The 19,577-nt window shown below is 36.8% G+C and overlaps 1 protein-coding gene across 18 annotated transcripts in view; it reads right to left on the bottom strand.

Annotated features, from left to right (window-relative positions):
- SOX6 (SRY-box transcription factor 6) overlaps window positions 1–19,577 on the bottom strand; it is a 382,490-nt gene that overhangs the window by 64,248 nt on the left and 298,665 nt on the right. For all 18 annotated transcript variants that reach the window (XM_074585859.1, XM_074585865.1, XM_074585856.1 and 15 more), the window contains 2 exons: window positions 5,018–5,167; window positions 894–1,074 (listed from right to left, as the gene is read on the bottom strand). In XM_074585859.1, coding sequence (XP_074441960.1) covers window positions 894–1,074; window positions 5,018–5,167 — 331 coding nt within the window. The remainder of the gene's footprint in view (window positions 1–893; window positions 1,075–5,017; window positions 5,168–19,577) is intronic.

Genomic DNA, 19,577 nt, shown 5'->3' with positions numbered 1-19,577 from the left:
TGAACGCAGGTCCAAAATTCCCTATTTTCAACCATATGAATTAACAAAGTCTTTATAGATGGGTGAACAAATAATAAAACCATGAACAAATAATAAAAAGAACACATAGTAAAATAAACTGGCTGGACTGAAACCTTTCTGTCTTTGTTAAAAAAAAAAAATACTCAGCATACGGTCTTGGTAAAATGAACTGTATACCCAGAATGCAGAGGATTAGATTTCTTTTAGAATGCTGTTCTGTGTAAAACTAACGATATATTTGGGCTGAATAGCTGAAAACCACATTTGGAGTTACCTTCTTGCCTGGCTTCTGGTTTACTGTAAACCATGGAGATACTGAATGTTCCCTGACCCTGGTTCAACAAAGTGCTGGAAAACTTGTTTATTTTAAGGTATGTTACACTGTTGCATTGCATGTACACTAATCACATGAGCCATTATGTGTGTATGTCTACTATCTAGTCAGGCTCTATGTGCATGCAAAGATAATTTTTTGTTTGTTTAATCCAGAGGTCAAAATTCAAAAGTTAACTTTGCATGTATATACCCAATTGATGTCTTTGGGGAAGATATTCATACAAACCTCTTTTACACGCTTTATATATAAATCTCTATTTGCTTATGTGTATCTATTTGTATGCATGTATGTTTCTTACATTATATATTTATTTGCTGTATTTCTTCTAGATATCACTGCTGCATCATTTTGGTTACCCTTGTAAAACCTTGGCATTCGAGAGTTCTTTGAAAATCTTTCCTGCATTTTTTTTTCCCCATTTTAAACAGAAATGTAGGCCCAAATATCTACTTAATTCAGAAACAAGTGTGCTCAAGCTGAGAATTCATGGAGAAAACTTGCCAGTATTCTCCTTTCCTCAGGACAAATTAGTTACCTAAAGAGGATCCTCTTCCCAGAGATCCACCGAGCGGGCTGGGGATGCCACTCTTGTTTGTCACTGTCACTGGACTGCTTTTACTAGCTGGGAAGAGGCTCTGTGTTGGAGATGTTGGGGATTTGACAGGTTCAGCTGTTTTGGGTCGGGCTGAAAGATTCAGTGGCTGGGCTGCTTCATCCTACAAGAGTTTAATGTAAATAGTTATTAGGAAAAGACAAATGAACACATCATTTTGCAAGCAGCAGTTACTTTACACCTCGAAGACAATACCACATTCTCCAGCAATAATAACAAAAGAAGCTAATTATCTGCCTCCTTTAAGATTCAACGAAAGGAAACCTCATTAATTTCTCTGTGTTATGCTTCTATTTACATTAACTATGTGGCTGGATCGCTCTTTTTGCCAAATTAAAATTTGAATTAGCTCACATTACAGCTTAATTTCCTAATGTGTTTTCAGAGATCTAAATTAACCTAGGGCATTTACAAAGAATTATTTAAAATTTCCAGCAGCTCAGTAATGCTTTTGCATTGGTTCCATTGGAAAAGTTCCTGGCACTATAAAAATAAGTTATGTGGCTTATTTTTAAATGTATTAGAAACTAAGGAATCAGAAGTACTTCTGTGAAAGAATCATTTGGAAACACTGACAGTTCTTTGGCCCACATTTAATGCTGCTGCTAACTTATGCATTCCATGCATCTTATTTTGAGTGCATGTTTTGTTTAGTAAAATAATCTATGCTGTTGCCCCATAATAGAAGATAAAGATTTCACTGGATTCAAATTCCTTGACTTACTACTGTAATGAATGCATACTATATGCATTTTAAAATATATTTTATTTTCTACTATTTAATTTTGTATATTTCATAATATTGTATTATTCAAATGTGTCATATTTTTGACAGACGTAAAATCAAGAATTTTTTTCACATAAGTGCTATTCTGCTTCTTGTTTGATACGTCTGTAATTATTTCTGTATTCTGTATTTATTTTTGCTGCATTCATCCTTTAGTGTATCTGTATGTTTATTTGCATAAAGACAAGGAATATTTTTAAGGATATGTAAATCTAGAATCAGCACTTTTCTGTCTTTTCATATTTTTCATATACAATTATGGAATAAATTCTCTCTGACACATATCTTGTTTCAGTGCTATAGGAGAATAAGTTGATCTAAGAAATATCTTAACTTTTGGAAGACGACTCATTGAAGCAATTAATTTCTTTGATCAGGGTAGATATTCACAATGTAACCTGCTTCCCATTCTTTGAGCTTGTTCCTTTTGCTTAATATGTGAAGCAAGACAGAGCATTTGGAAAATTGTGAAACAGTGATTTTCTGTAATTAAAGAGCCCAGTAAGACAGATCTCTCATTTAAAATATGCCCAAAGCAGAATTATGCTGGATATAAGAGAATATTGTCCGTATTTTAAAACACTGCACTGATCACTTCAAAGCTTAGAAATATATGTCAGAATACAATAATATACTACATTATCTCATCTTTTCCATTCTCCTTACTGTCAAGCTGTGATTTAGCAAAGTACATCTGATCATACACAATGCATTGAACAGGAAAATGTAACAAACAGGTATTTATAATGCCATCATATCTCGTTTTAAACTGTCTCCATAAAACCGCATGACATTTTTATTCTTCTTGACCCTGCAATGCGCACAAATGTCCACACCTGTTCAGAGTCCAAGTGAAAGCAGAAACACAAAGGTATAAGGGACACAGTCCATTCCTGTGCTTTGTGGCCACCTTTACATGCAAGCTGTTTCCTTGCACAAATAGAAAGTGGCTTCAGTAAATTTCTGTGAGAGTTCAGAGCCCCTTTCAGACTATGAAGTTTGCCAGACTAGCTACTGAGAGCATGTACACATACAAATCTATGCTACCATGTCCAATTTCTAAATAATTTTCTGCCTAGCACTGATATGATCGTGTGAAAAAAACTCTAAACCCTGCCAGAACCTGTTTGTTTGTACTTCATAGACAGCATTCTCATTTCTGCGAGGCAACCGAAAAGCTGGAAAACATTTGGGTCACTGACATAAAAAAAACCTATCATTACTTTTTGAAAGATCTGACTCCTGTAAAAGAATTCCATTAGTTTTATAAATAATGCATGTAGTATATACAAATAACTGTTTAAAAACAGAAAGTATAGAGGATTTGTTAAGCAATGCACGACCATCAAAACTTCCAGTTCTTCTAAAGGTAACAATTCGCAAAGAAAGCATATAGGTACTAGTTTATTAGAGCACTTTTATAGTTAATAATTAATTTCTTCATTCATAATGAATCATTAATGATTCATTAATCTCTTCATCTACCATTGGCATTGGTATTTGTCCACATGAAGCCCTTGTAGTTTATCTTTAATATTTTCAATGTAATAGTGTGCTTAATAAAAATAAGAACAAAAAAGCCTTCTTTTTTATTAACATATATTTCAGTCCATTCAAGTTAAATTATGTAGGGAAACCCCCAAGAATTTGCATGTGGTCAATTCTGTAATAGGACTCATCTGGCCACAAAGCTGGAATGGTATTGGCCTTGGTTCAAGGAGATATGTGCTTGAATTTAACCAGGGAAAATTTTACTCATATAGTAAAGGTTTGGTTTGGTGTAGGTCCATTTGGCTCACTCACTTACAAAATTACTTTTTTACATTAAAGTAGTCAGTAGTATATTCTCAATACCATAAATCACTGGTGTCAGGTATCACTATACTACAGCAACTTTGCTGAAACAGTTGGGCTTTGCTTCTGGTGGCTTCTGTATTGACCGTAACAAACTCTGCATATGTGGTAAATTTCACTGCCTGCTCTCAAGCCTGGCAGTGGATTACAAGAGGTAAAATATTAGACTAATACACATCTACAGTTAAGTAAAGTGAACGCTTTGCTAAATAAATGTTAGATCTGGCCATAATGGAGTAGTTTTTATTTATTAGTACTCTCAGCCTAGCAAAAAAGTGTCATGGAAATTTATCAGCCCGGGCAGAAATATCTACTCACCCACACTTTACCATGATGATTGATGATAATGAAAAAACGAATGATATTTTACTCTCATGTCAAAAAATACAAAAAAAAAAAGAAGAAACCCTCACCTCAAGTGAGTCAAATCTTCCCAGGCTGGTTTGAGACTAAGGACTGTGTGCCTGTAAGGTGTTAGCAGCTAGCAAAACGATGCATTCTCTCTCTCTCTCCACAAAGTCACGATATGCCTTCTTTAGATCTATTTTAATAGTTCTGCGTTTATAGCGCTATCATTCAAATGGGTAAAACATCTGAATGTTGGTGGTTTTTTTACAGTTTGAAGTAAATTGTTTCTCAGCATATTTAGTCTCCTGAAATTCAGAACAGCCACAGGAGAACACAGCAATAAAAGCCAGCCAGTTCCACCCAAAGGTACTAGCTGCACCACTGATTTCAAGGGGTGCACGATGTTCATTTCAAGCTGCTGGCAAATGCCATGTTGTAGCTGCCTGATTCCAAGCAAGTGAGAATAAGCAGGCACAAGCATTCAGCAGTGGCGCAAAACCAACAAGGAGCAGCCCGGTTGTCAGCAGCTGTGTGAAATCAGCAAAAGTCAAATCAATCTGCAGTGACATAATGTTTTCCCCGGAGTCCTGACTTAGATCTTATTTTTATGTGAGGCTTTTTCCAAAATCATAGAACAAGTACAGCTAGAGATTTATAAAATAATTAGAAGATCTACAGTCTCTCTCTTGCCTTAATAATATAAGCTAGCACTGTATTTTGAGATACTCAAAAGTTCAATGTGAAACAATTGATGAAATGGATGCCATTTATGCACACTACTAGAATACAAACTGAAATCTTGAAAATATCACATTTTAGTGATGAATCTGTTGTGCTGCCTGTGGTAGGAAGAGGGACGCCTGTTATTTTTGGAAGCAAGAAGTGAATGCTTTCTCTTCCCTTCTCTATACTGATAATACAGCACTAAAACTGAACATTTTATTTGAATATTGAAGAACTTTCATGTGGTTCAACTTCCAACTGTGAAATAATTAAATAGGCCATTTAATTTCACTGCCCTTTTCAGACACCGACTTTTTTCTTTACTGAACAATACCTTAACTTGAGTTACCGGGCTGGTCCCTCTCTTCTCATTTTTCATCCCAGTGGGTGAGAGTGCCCCTGTCGTATTTGGTGGCTGTGGAGTAGATGGCATTTTGGCTCCAGGAGAAACTTGCATGCTTGCCAGCTGAGCTGCATACAGTTGCTGGAAGACAAGAAAATATACAATGTATTCCTGCAAAATTCCTAAAAAAAGAAGTTGTAAGCATACATAATTTTTATCGCTCTGCCGTTTCTTCTCTTAAAGGACTTACACGTTTTTTTTCAGCACTTTCTTGTTTGTGGCTTTTCCTCTCTTGTTATTTTCAAAAAGGAAAAAAAAAATAGTCTGGAAAACTCCCACACACCAATATCTTTTTTTCTTTTTTCTTAATTTGACTTTTAGCTGATTTCTTTTTCCTTCTGGCTAATGGTGGTCATGGTAATGAGCAAAAGGTTATACTGGGCCTGAACACTAAAAACTGAATTGGCAAAACTATAAGTCTGGTTATGAAAAGGAGGTAAAAACCCCTGTCAGAAACAGCAATGCTTCAGGTCTTTCTGTTCTTAACCAGAAATTACGCCCTTTTCTGAAGCTGACATTGGAATCATCTGCTACCAAAAGGCAAAGCTACATCTTCTTTAGTTAGCAATGAGAGTTAAAACAGGGAACAGAGTATGTCTCCATCTCAGTGTACGGTGATTGTTATAACTTCTATAAATGCCAATAAGGAATGTAGACCTTAAAAATTCCTGTAAGTAGTGATGAAAATACAAAAACATGTTCATGGAACTTTTCAAAAAGTTTAACTGAAACATAATAAAAGACTTGTATATTAAAATAAACTATTTCTACCAATCTAAAGTGTTTACTGAAGAAAAACAAATAGGTGTAATTTCCTTACAGTGACCAAATTTAAACCCTCACCTTGAATTAGCATCAGCAATAATTCTTCTACCATAAACAGGGAAGATCCTAATCCCTCTTCTACACATAAATCTATATAAGCTTTGCCTTATTAGTGAGAAAAAAGCCAGGTGGTTTGTATGTAATTTCCAACATTACTATCATTCAGATGGACAAATAAAAAAAATTACAGTAATCAAAAGCAGACCTTTCAGCACATGTAATTAAATGAAAGCTTAATAAAGAATAATTTGCAAGAGCCAGATGTGCTTATGTCATAATTGTTGCTTTCTTTGGAACAATTTTTCTAATATAACAAGCCCCCACAGAAATGAAAGTTACACAATACTATAAGCTCAGTGACTCAGTGGCTAGACAAACGCGTGAGAGGGGCACAGTCAGAACTCTGGCTGACAAATGAAAACTTTTGTTTGTTTGTTTGTTTGTTTCCTGCCATTCCTTTTCAATACCACACAGAGGCTACAAAAGGATCACAGATTAATATTTTGAAAACAATGGTGTTTAAATATTTTGGCTACTGCACTATTTCTTCCTGTAGAAGAAAATGAGAAAAATTGTAAATAGAAAAAATTCCCAGCTTTCAGTGATGTCCTGGAGAATGAAAATGAAGCATTGTATACAATAGTAAGTGGGCGTATTTCTTCCCTACTTCTGGGATCTGATACCTTTTAGCGCATTCTTCAGGTCAGTCTACGCTTGCTTAATAGGAGGCTCTGCTTATATGAGAGTAAGAAACACATTTCACAAACTTCTGAAAGCCTGCACATTCTCAGCTCACAAATAATCAGGCACTGTGCTATGAAAGACATGATAAAATAATCTTGAATACAATTTAAAGACAAAATCCACAGATTATAATGGTTTTCTCAGTGTTCTGTACTTTGTCTATTAAAATATTTTAATTTTTTTTAATAAGACCTATTTAACATCTACTTCAACTATCTGGGGGAGATGACTTAGATTTTCCTAAAACTAGACTAAAACTTTACTACTTAATGTAGTGAGTATTGCACTTTCAAGATCAGGGAAGGAATTCTCTGTGAAAATAAATCCAGGTTTATCAAGTAAAGTTCAAAATAATTTCCTTCTTTCTTCTCAGGTAAGCAATCAAGGCAAAAAAGGTGGAGTATGAGTTATTCTTTCTACAAAATTCAGTCTATCTTAGACGACAGAAGTCAATAGTCAGTGACGGAAAGTAGCATAGTGTGGTGGGTTGACCCAGGCTGTCTGCCAGCCGCCCACCCAGCTGCTCTCTGCCTCCCCCTCCTCAACAGGACGGGGAAGAAAATAAGATGGAAAAGCTCACAGGTCGAGGTAAATACAGGGAGATCACTTCCCAGCTACCATCACAGGCACAACGGACTTGGCTTGGGTAAAATTAGTCAAATTTATCACCAAGTACAATAGAATTAGATGGTGAGAAACACAGACAAAAACTAAAATCCCCCATCCTCACCATTTTCCCAGGCTCAGCTTCACTCTTTCATTGCTGACTCCTCCACCTCCGACCCCTCTGGCCTGGCTGCCAGCAGGGATGTTCCTCACACTTTTCCCCTAATTCCTCGCTGCCTGTGCAGCATTTTGCCCTTTCTGGAGAACATTTTCCCAGAGGTGCCACCAGTTTGGCTGTCAGGCTCAGTGGTGCCCTATGGCGGGGCCGTTGAGGAACCGGCTGTCTCTCCTCACAGCTGTCTCTCCTCACAGCCGTCTCTCCTCACAGCCCTCGCCCTGCAGCCCCCCACCGCCAGCACCTGGGCACAGACATTGGGCAAGCACGGCAAATGGAGCTTGTAGCCCAGTTAGTCACGACAAGTAAGCAAAGGTGTGTTTATCATCTCTAAAAGCTGTATCTCACAGTGGAGCTGTATCTCGACTAGATATCTCAAGATCAACGCGAAGAGAGAGACGTGAGACACTGGTCGGGGGAGGGCTCATTGGTGACCTGGTACCCGAGTCCCAGCAGAACTGGCAACTGAAATGTCCACAGCACTTTAAGGGTCACAAAAATAGCAACCAGAAAAGTGGGCTGTTATAGTGACTATTTAGGAAATGGATTTTGGAAATGCAAACATTAAAAGCAGAATAAAGTTAGAATTACATGCTGCTCCCCTCCCAGTGTGTTGAGGGCTGTATTGGCTGTGCTGCAAGTAGTGCGAGGAAGAAATGTTTCTAAAGGGAGACGGAGAATAAAAGAAATTTTGTCATTTATATATATGTGTGTGTGTACAATTCATCACTGCATTACTCCAAGGTCATAGTACTGGCTTTAGCCCAACATTTCTATAAGTTTGTTTTACACCATAAAAGCAAATGTAAAAATAAATAACAGTAATTAGCTTTCTGGTTTGCTTAGACTTTAAAATGAAGCCGTTCCACAAATGAGGGCAAATCTTGCAAGAATTCACACTAGTGCTAGCAACACTGCCGTGTGGACTGGGAAGCTGTGTAACTTCTTTTAAATACCAGTTTGTATGGGAAGGTAGCCAGTCTGAAAAAATATGTGCACACCACTGTTGAAGGGATAAAAGTGATATTTTTGCAAATGCCGCTGTTGTGGCTCAAAATGGCAATTTAGGACCTCACATTGAGATGGTCAGGTTGTGAAGCTTTTATCTGCAAAATAAAGGAGGGGGAAAACCCTCAAACATTGAATGAATGTTTATTGTTAGCTTTTAATGCTCAAAAGCAAAAGTGTCAATGGAATTTTTTCATTCAAATTTTAACCTACTGACTATTGAGTAGTGACTAAAAAAATTAACCTACCTCAAACACTGAAACATATCTTCTTTTTAATGTATGTCTAGCACATAAGAGAAAAGCATTTCATAACCCTTATGTCAGCCACTGACTCAGAAGGCTCTTGATTACAAATTAGATATTCAAATCCATCAAGTATTCATGATTGTTTTAAGAAGTCTTAAAAATATATAGCCTGTTTTTTATGGTTTTTGTTAAAAGGTCACTAAGTTAGATTCTTATAATCCAGTTCCCAGCATCTGAATATAAGTAGTGCTGATTTTGAGTTACTGAGTGCTCCTGCATAGTTATCAATTTTGAAAAATGACTTAAGGTATGTGAGCAAGGATGTAGTTTTACAGTTTTCAGAACAAGGTTTCTTCTAATGTCGTGATCTGACACTGAAGAGCAGTCTCACTTAAGGCAATGGCAAGTGCAGTCTCACATTTGGCACCTATGAACTTACAGGCTTATGGACTTAAGCACTTGTTACTGAAACCCTATTCCAGCTGTAATCAACTAAAAATCTGAGGGGAATTTATGAAAGCTGGAGGTCACTATGAGTCTGAATGATGTTCATCTAGCTAAAAAAAAATTGCAGACGAGTGGGAAAGCACTGTACTCAGCGTGTGTACAGCACAGCACAAGTACATACTGATTTTTCACCTGGAAACAGCAGAATTCGTACTAAGCCTTTGCTACAGCGTAGAGCTACCATCCAAGAAGAATTGAATACCTAACAAAAATAACATTCTGGGGGTGATGGTGGTGGTATTTTCTTCTTCAGAAATTGCCTATGGAATTTGATGAATTATTTCCATTTCATTCTTTTTATAAAAAGTATCATTCACAATTTAAAATTTGTCAAAAAAACCCTATCAACTAATAATAGAGCATCTTGACTGATCCAAATGTTGAAACCTTTCTTAACACCATCTAAGTTTCCCAATGTCATTGCGAGACGTTTTCACGATACACAAGGATAACAGCCTTCACTGCCAGGGTTCATTCATGCCTTGCCAGAAGACAAAGACCTTAGGTTTACACATCCCTCTCACAGGTTTCAAAATCTTTTCAATTGTTTTTCAACTATTTTTTTCAACTAGCTTTCAATAATTAAAACTCATTCATTAGCTCAGCTCCCTTTCCCGCATGACTTTTCGCTTGCACGTAGGCCTGTGACATTCCTAGACTTGTGCTCTGCCGAATGACAGATACTCACCTCTTCGGCTGCAGCACCTGTGTCTAAACGAATGAAAAAAGGTGAAGAATTTTGAGAATTGAATGTTACAGAAGTAACACATGGTGAGAAAAATAGAATGGGCCTTAAATCAACACAGTTAAGGGAGATTTGCACTGACAACAACTTGTAAATTTTGTGACAGGCTGTTTTACCACCTAACACAGAATTATGATTATCATAACCTGCTTACCAGTGGCTTGTCAATGACAGGCCTTATGGAAAAAGTTTATTTAGAGAAGATATTTCAATAGAGAGAAAGTGATCAACTGCTGCCTAGGAAAGAGGCTGTTTCTTTAGATAGACGAGCCCAGGAAGGAAATGGAGAGAGCAGTTGCACTCGTATATACGAGAACAAAAAGGCAAGGGCTGGAGACATTTCAACTGACTGTGTTGGTGAGGGAGAATTTGGTTACAGCAGTGGGGATATGATTCAGATGTTATTCTTCATAGGAGAATTCTGAAGAAAGTATAGCAAATCCATATGTGAAATATGGAGATAAGAAAGAGAGTGGTTGCAATAGTCAGCGTAGCAGGAAAGTGCAGGTGATGAGGGCTGGCCAAGAATGACGAATTGCAATGGATGCACCTGGAAGATGGCTCACAAAGAAATTCAGTAGAAGGTGGCTTGATTCAAGGAGGAAGAAGGGATGTGTTCCAGAAACATTTACTGATTTATTTTATTTTACTAAAAGAGTTATGACCAAAAATGAAAAGACATTCTCCTTTTTCTGTATTTGCATGTTATTTCTCCAAAGGTGCTGGAAATTATTTTTTTTTAGCTCAAAAATGAGTGCTAAATTTTCTGGACACTGATTATTCTGAAGTCTTCCATTACTAAAAACGCAAGTCCTATGTTACATCTTCAACAAATACATTTGCTACAGTAAATGAAACCGAACAATAAAACTACTGAGAATCAAGTGAGGATCCTTATTTGTCAGCATTTTAAATGAATTGTGCAAAGCTGAAATATCTTATTTATAGAGATGAAAGTTCAGCTATTTAGACAATGAGTAATTTAGTTTCTAAAGATGAAAAACTCTAAGGAGTGACTGCAAGTGCTGTTGAAATCCTGCACTACAAGAGGTAATGCAGTTATTTTTTTCCACAGTATATTTAGTACGTAGTGTTGCAAAGCTGTAATTCCAGAATTTTTCTTCCGAATATATAACACGCAATAATAATACTTAGAACTGTCTGATTACAAAGGGCTCTTACAAGATCACCAATGCCAGCAACATCTTTACTACTTGCAGCACACATTTCCGAAAAGAAGCTACCCAAAGCAATCCCACCTTCAGTAGGACAGCTTATTTTTTATTATTGGTGCAAAGGTGCTTAAAATAAGCTCGATGTCAAACAGATTAAAGGAAATACAGTCTCTGAAAAAGTTTTTCTTCTGTTTGGAGGAAGAATGGATTAGTGCTAAAATCCATGTTTTGGGTGTCATAGATAATAACTACGGAAATAAAGATTAAGTGCTGACCTGAGCTCAATGACATTGGTATGGCCTTCAACAGTTCAGACAAGGTAACCTTTTTAAAAAGCAGTGCAGAAACATAAATATCCTAATCAAAAATTTCACACATGTCTTAAATTAAGTGCAAGAACTGTTTATAAAGTAACATTAATTGTACTTATTCCTTCCTATTTTTGTACATAAATGTCATTTTTTGTATTGGGGTCTCTTGTACACCAAATATGTTCAGTGACTAACACTACTAAAACACCAAGGTAAGAAATGGGGAAATATATTGGAGAAATATATACATATATATATAAAAGCACATGGTCATTTGTCTTTTTAAGATATTTTAAGAGGATTTTTAATGCAGATCCTTAGATTGAGAGGTAGGTTAACAGAAAACGACATCCAGAACACAAGACAGCCTAAGCAACTCATCAGCAGGTTAACCATGTGACAAACCCAGGGGCAACTCGAAGGCAGCTACTGCCTGTGGAGTTTGCCAAGAAGCCAGATGCCATCACCAGAAAAACACCTTCCACAGCTCAGCATCTGTGTCCTCGGAGTGCTCTCCACACAAAAGGAAAAGGAGGAGGATGAGAAAGAGAAGGAAAGGTGCATATAAAATTGCTAAAGTACACATGAAAGCAACTCTTTTTTTGAATTTAAAAATCTAAAACTTGGAAAAATCAAAGCTTTTGCTGGTGAAAACAAGATCCCTTCAAATTAATAGGTAGACTATTTTATGCTAAAAGTATATATTTTCTTTTTCTTTTACCATGTGTTTGTGCAGGTGCTACCTGTTAAAACAGTATTTTATAAATTTATTTTCATGAAATTTGGACGTCTCAGTAGCATTTTCTAAGTTTGTTCTAAGAAAAACGTTAACAAATCAAAATAAGGTGAGTTTTACAGATCTGCTAGTACTGTGCGCCAGACCCTCCTCTGAATTTCACGTGTGCCACCACATGGATAATAGTGGCTTACTATTTCAGAACCAACAATTATGCACCATTTCCTTAACTCACACGTTTATGCTAACTAACTTACAACTATTGGGCTTTACATGGGTGTATCTGAAATGGAGTAGATCAGGTACAGCTACAGGAAATTGGAGTAACAATTGGGGAAAAAGTATTTAATTTAGAAATATGATAAATAATAAGTAAAAAGACACCACAAAGACTCCTTTTTCTCTTCATAATATATGTATATGGTTTCCTTTTAACAGCATCATTCCTTTCTTTCCCCTGTTTGTACACGCCTAACCTATCCATAGTGGACATAACATTCTGATTTTAAACACCATATATCACCCTACAACAGAGTCTGCTCATTGTTACAGCATGTGAATAACCTCTACTTCTTACAATAATGCACCAAATACCTTTGCAAAAAGGCGTTAAGGTGTAACACGAACAAGCAGCTAATGAATTATCATAACTAATGTCATAATAACAAAGATCGTTGCAGTGATTACTTATGCACTTGCTGGCTAATGTGCTCTCAGATTTATTACAGCCCAATATGTGCAAACAAACTAACTGTATTCATGAAAATACAAATAATACATTTTGTAGTCACAGATGGAGTTAGAAGACTTCAGTTTCCCCTATATGTTCAGGTATGCATCTACTGAAAAAATTCTTTCTCAGCTAAAAGAAAGATTTTACCAGTTATTCATATTCATTCACCTCAGCTTTTTTTTTTACATACCTGTGTAAAGCCAACACATTAACACCAGTAACTTCAGTGTCTGTAAGTTGCTAGTCTCTATATCACCAAGAGAAATTTTTATGTGGCCTTAAATCCCATTCAATTCCTATCTCCTTAGGAGATACACATGCCTGTTTTGCTTCTCTCTCAAGCTGCAAAGTAACAGATACCTAATTTCACCATCGAGTGTCTGCCGGTTCCAACCCCTTTTACTGACCACAAATTCATTGTCCTGGTTCAGAAAAAGAAAAATTGCTCTCATTGCTTCTACTCCCCTGTTGCAGATAATGGCCAACCCATACCAAAAATAAAAGAATGTCTACACATTTTAGATACTGCAGCTTGTATTGTTGTAGTACTGCAGAGTCAAGATCCCCTTATGCAAAATAACAGCTTTATTTTGTTAAAAGGGCCTAACTTTAAGTGGACCATGGAATATTTATGGCTCTCAGTAGTCCTTTGAAAGAGTTATCTTATGTTTTTATGCCGATCATGGGTCAGAGGTTCAAATCAGCACTTCTTTCTGTCACTCCTTATATGTTTTACTATAATTTACAGCTCAGCAAGAGGACTCATAAAACAAAAGTGTCTATTTTACTTCAGCAACTAATTCTAGCTAATCAAAGCTTTCCAGCAAAACAACCCAGCATGAAACTCTGCGTGGAAAATATGCAGAGAACAAAGCGTTTTGTCAAATAACACATCTCATGATGTAAACACATATGTCTCTTATAGGAAATTTTATCGCTTCCACATTATCGGCACACAAAAGGAGCATTCTTGTCGCAGACCTGGTGCGACTGTGGAGCCATCGTCATTGGAAACAAGAGCCTGATTAGGTTCCCACACAGATATGAATAGATTTTCTTTTTTTAGCGTAATGCTGCCTTTCTTATTTCTTAAACAGACTAGTAATTGTGGCTGTAAAAACAGTGAATTGTGTTTGGACGACATTTGTTTCTTCATATTTTTTTTAGCTACCCAATGACACCAATTATCCCATATGGTTGTCCTCTTCTGGAAAGTCTGAGTTAATCCACAGCTGTGAAGATGAAGACGCACCCAGCAGGCTCTAAATCTGGTGGGTCTCTTGTCTGCTAATAAAGTCCACAGTCTGCTGGACAGATGTTAAGAGGATCTGTTAAGTAAGTCAGTGACAAAGTCCCAGACTTCTGCTGGGGAAAACAGTTAGCAAAACCATATCTATTCTTCATAGATTTTCATTTCCTGCCTCATCTTGTGGAGAAGCAAATTTTCATAACTTGATAGAGAAGAGTCCCACAACATATATAATAGGTCCTGCTCAAAATATGAATGGACTAAATGATCGCATTGGCATGTATCCTGAAGAAATGATAGACCTTTTTGTCCTTGACTTATTCTTGCATGCTGTGGTTCCTGCACTATTATTTTGTTTGGTTTTATTCATCACAGTATGGACTTGTATTGGAAGAGCCTGACTAAGTATTGCCAGCTATAAAATATCTGCTTAAATTTTTAATGTAATGGGAAATGTAAACTGAAGATGAAATTACCGTTTGACTAATTTTTCTTTAAATGTTATTAACATTGCTTATTTTTAAATGAAGGATTTACAGAGAATACATTCTGGCCTCAAGGCTCATGCTGATGTTCGGGGCTGGGGGGAAACAAAGCAGAATGCGAAGATACCTGCAGCAAGATCCATGTTTAGATACTCACTCACTCGCTCATTCATTTTTCCCTTTTCCCACCTGTTTATTATCATGGCCTGAGAGCATAGACACCCAATCCCAAAGTCTCTCTCAAGTTACAGTCATGTTAATTTAGAGAAATGCTAGAGCCCTAAAATATATGCACCCCTGCAATAAAGAACTAACTTGCCTTCAGGCACATGTGCATCAAGGTGCTCTGAAGATCATTTCTGTTTCATTTGCAAACTGTATTTCTCATTGTTTCGACCTCATCCTGCTTTGACATAATGAAGTAGAAATGGCCACCAAAACAGCCCACTCCGCTTTGCTGCCTAAATGAAGGCAACTTTCATTTAGGCATTGTTCCTGAGATCATACCCCTTAGAAATCAAATGGCATTGATTTAATTGAATTATGACAATTAAATACAAGCTCTCGGCAACTGCTTGTTGACAGCCTGCTTACTGTAAAGCTGTGGGCAAAGCCATGAAAGAATGCTTAGAGCTCAAATAAATTATCAATCACTGCAAGTAGCTAAGACAATGTATACAATTAGGCACCTGGCAGTTGCCTCTGAAGTGTTGTATTTGTTTCCCCTTAGGAAGTAAAGCCATTGATTTATTAGTTTTACAGCACCTTTACAAGTTTCGAAGACATAATGTCACCTCATCATCCTATAAGGCTGCTGGGAAGTTTTAATGAGATAGATAGCACCAAAATTGTGAAAGAAAAGTTTCCTCTCTGCAAAAAATACGAATTCAAAAATGTATCCTAAAATTTTTATACAATCGAAGTTATGAAATTACGTTAGGTATCTCATATCACCATAGAATATATATAATGTTGGCTCTATTGAAATAAAATACTCAGGTCACAAGTGTCAGAGTCTCGGATATTTAAATGAGACTTCCTATTTCTTCCAAGTTTTGACCGAGTCAAAAATCTAACCCTGTAAAGTGTAGGTACTGGTCCTAAGTCCGCCAGAGAGAAAACTGTATTTTTGCCATGTCAGAAAAAACAACGGGCAGGCCGAAAGCTGACCAGAGGGAACAAAGTAACAGCTACTGGAAAAAAAAAAAATAAATAAAAAACATAAACTGAAAGCCTTCTGTAGCAAATACAGAGGTCTTGCTTTCTGAAGAGCAATTCCCTTGTGAAGCCACTGACTGAAGGGAGAGGTAAAAATCCTCACTGACTTGGCGGCTGTGTCTCACCTCATTTCACTCTTTTTTTTTTTTTCCCCCCGCCTTTCCAAACAGACTGAGTGTTGGTCTGCTGAGAATATGATGCTAAGCCACTTTTCCTGTAGAGTTTTTAAACTGGGCCTCTGAGAAAGGGTTTGATACAATTCAATGACTGAAGTAATACCTTTGTCCATCTGAGCATTAAATGGCCCATTGAAATACAGCTTAGTTAGAAAGAATTTCAGTAAATGGTGCTTTCTAATTTTTTTTTTATTATTATTATTCCTCTCCCAACAGATTACGGCCTGGATCTGAAAATGCAGTTCAATCACTTTTGGTTGCCTCTCAGGTCAGGCCTTTAGCCAGTATTAATTAAATATAACCCCTTTAGAATACTGGAGGTTAAATGAGAGCAACAAACTGGTCATCTTCAAAATATTACCTCACACTCTCCAAAAAGCTGTAACCTATTTGGGAGGGCCATCATTTAAACACATCGGTCTTAACAGTGAAAATTTATTAGGGGTGGGTAATCCATGCTAAAAGCTATTTTGTCCATCAGCTAGTAATCACAAAACATTAAACAACTATTTCCATGCAATATACTGTCTATTGTGTTTAAATAACACACATCATAAAGGAAAGTGCTGCATCAGACAATTTAGGTTGTAGCAGCACATACAGCACAATTTTCAACTTGATAAAGTGAAACTATAAAGAATCAATGCATAAGTCAGACAGCTTCCATACCTAATATTCTTCCCTGCAGCTATTAGAAGTTCACATTTTTGTCTCCAGCAGGCATGAACATTAGTATACCGTCAATTTCATGTCTTCAGTCACATTTTGTTGTCTGTTCCATACAATTCGACCAGACCATCAAATTGGAAAGTAGCTGAAATTGTCTTTTTTCATCGTAATGATTTTAAATGAGAAAGGGACGTTTTCCTGCAAGCTGTTTGTTTACTGCTTTGTAAAAAGTTTCCTAAAGTATTCACAACAATTTTACTATTAAATTAGTTGAAAGAAAGCTTTTTAATACACGGCAATTAGTCTTGTCTTTCTGAACATGACTTTACTGTAAATACTCCTCCTTGACTATCCCTTTGTCCCAAGATTCCTTAGAAGAACGCAACCAAGCGATAATTCAGCATTATTGCTGCTTCAGTGCACTAATCGCTTAAAGAGCAGCAAGGACCCTATGTTTACTGCCACAAGGCTCCTACAGCCTCCTGGCCTAAGGCAGGCTTCCCAGCCCAGCAGCATCCAGATGTCAAGAGGAATATCCAGGTCCTGATGCAGCATGCCGCTCCATTCCAGTATGGCCTAAACATCTGTTTCATCTGCTGGCGTACAACCTGCTGAATACACTGAGGCTGCCGCACAAAGTAGGGAATTGAATGAGGGTGGGAGCGAAAGACTGCAGTCTCATAGCTCAGTGTACGTATCACTAAAAAAAGCTCTATGCAGACACAAAAATTAGCATGAAACACTTGGAACCCCAAAACTAAAAATCTAGACAAATAGCAGGAAGGACAATGCAATAATTTAAAAACCCAACCCTTTTTATAAAATATATGCTTAGCATTTTTTCTCCTAATGGAGAAAAAGGCCATAACACCTAGCTTCTCATCTTACTATTTTTACCCTGGTTTAATTCTTTATGGTGTAAGAAAAAGACAAAAGAAAAAAAAACAACACAGAAATATTTAAGACAAATTGCTTGTTGCGGTTGTAACAACTGCTCTTCACAAAAAATGTGTAAAAATGAGGTGAACATAGGCATCTGTTACATATTTATAATTTTCTACAGATAGTAACTCAGGAGTTCTAAAACAATAGGCATCTTTTGTCTAAAAGATAGGAATATGTAAACATTGACGTTTTATCTTGAGGCGTGACAAAAAACGGCAAGCATTTTAGTTGATCTAGATTAAGGTCTGACAAGGAATAAAGGAACGCTAACTGTTCTCATCTCTTCTACTTTGTGTATCTATTCTCTTGTATTTTTGCTAGCAACAATAATAGAATAGCTGCATGCTACCATGCAAATTCTTTGAGTCATTTATGAAAGCAAGATCAAAGCCCAAACTGAGAGCGCATCTTTTTTCCCTGTATTTTTTCTCAAGTGGAGAACCTAATGAGAGGTAGTTTAACCAGGAGTCTTCCTCTGCAATTGCAGAGCAGGAGCACTCGCACAGCACAATCTCCTGGTTTAGTCTTCTCTGGCCAGCCTGGGGACATGGCTCACCTCCGTGTGCCAGGAAACAGGAGCACAGAAGGCAGGAGGGACTTAATACTTTTGTGTCCCACCTCCGCATGGGGTGAGCGCCTGTACCCAGAAAAAGGAAGTAGCTCTCAGACCTTCCATTTAAACACACCCTCTGATAACCTGAACAAATCACCGTTTTCTTTGTGCTGCTCATGAAGTGGATACACCGCTACTGCATTACTACAGTGTCTGAACTAGGTATATCTGAACACAACCATAAAGTATTCCTATTAAAGATAAAATGGGAGCATGAATAAAATCTGTTATTTTAATAAAATATTGTAAGCATCAAGAACAAAAAAGAATGCCACAATATGTAAAAACTTCAGCAAATGTCTATAGCCATTTCCTCTGCAGCAGGATAGCAGAAATGTCAATAAAATCTTTCTCTTGTGCATAAAGATTTGCATTCCTTCATTTAATGCTGTCAGATTACTGATATGCTACTTTTTGATCACAATTCTCCCGTTACTGTGCCCAGAAAAGAACACAATCGACTTATCTTTGTGATTCTCCCAGATTATACATTGTACTACCCAGCTTGGAAATTGGCAAAAAAATCTTTAACTTTTTTTGTGATTTTGCAAAATAACTGACACACTCCACTGAAAACTAGTATGTATTTGATACAGAATTAAACAGATGGATAAATAAAATATAAGTTCATTTAAGCCTTTGGTAGAAAGCCAGTCACAGCAAAGGACAACTGCATTTGCTTGAAAAAGTAATTTCGAGTTTCCAGTGGATAATGTTACTCGACACAAAACGTGAAACGTTGAAGATAAATCTTTCTGTGATTTTCCTACGTTTGCTTCTATGAGAATTTGCTTTTGGCATTTTTATAGCATAAATTCTACCTCATCAAAACTGTGGATGGCACTAAAGTTAACAAAGAAGCTTACCTAGGAAAGCAAGCAAGGACGAGGAAGCATGGATCCAAAGACACCTACAAACAAAGGCTCTAGTATTTTGAACTCCTTCTCCTGTGTCCAAGGAAATCAAACGAGCAGCACTTATTTAAAATAAAAATATAACCAGATCAATCAGCAAAATATGAAAATATAACCAGATGGTTGCATCGGAGTGCAGTTTTTTCATTCACTTTACACTATCATAATATTATCTTCTCTGGTGACACTGTAAATCAAATTATTCATAGCAAGAATTTAAAATGTTTTCTGATATTCTTTTAGAAGCTCTTCCGAAAATCAGGTTTTTATTCCTTACTGCTATTATAAAGTATCTTTAACAATAAATGTATGAGGACTATATGAAGAGCAGTTCACTCATGAATTTAGACACTTTCACACACTTTATGTGTAGAAATATGTTCTGGACTAAAGCGAGCATAAAAAGGAG

This window comes from Larus michahellis, chromosome 4 (assembly GCF_964199755.1).
Source record: "Larus michahellis chromosome 4, bLarMic1.1, whole genome shotgun sequence".
Lineage (NCBI taxonomy): Eukaryota > Metazoa > Chordata > Aves > Charadriiformes > Laridae > Larus > Larus michahellis.
This window is presented reverse-complemented; position numbering and strand designations above follow the sequence as displayed.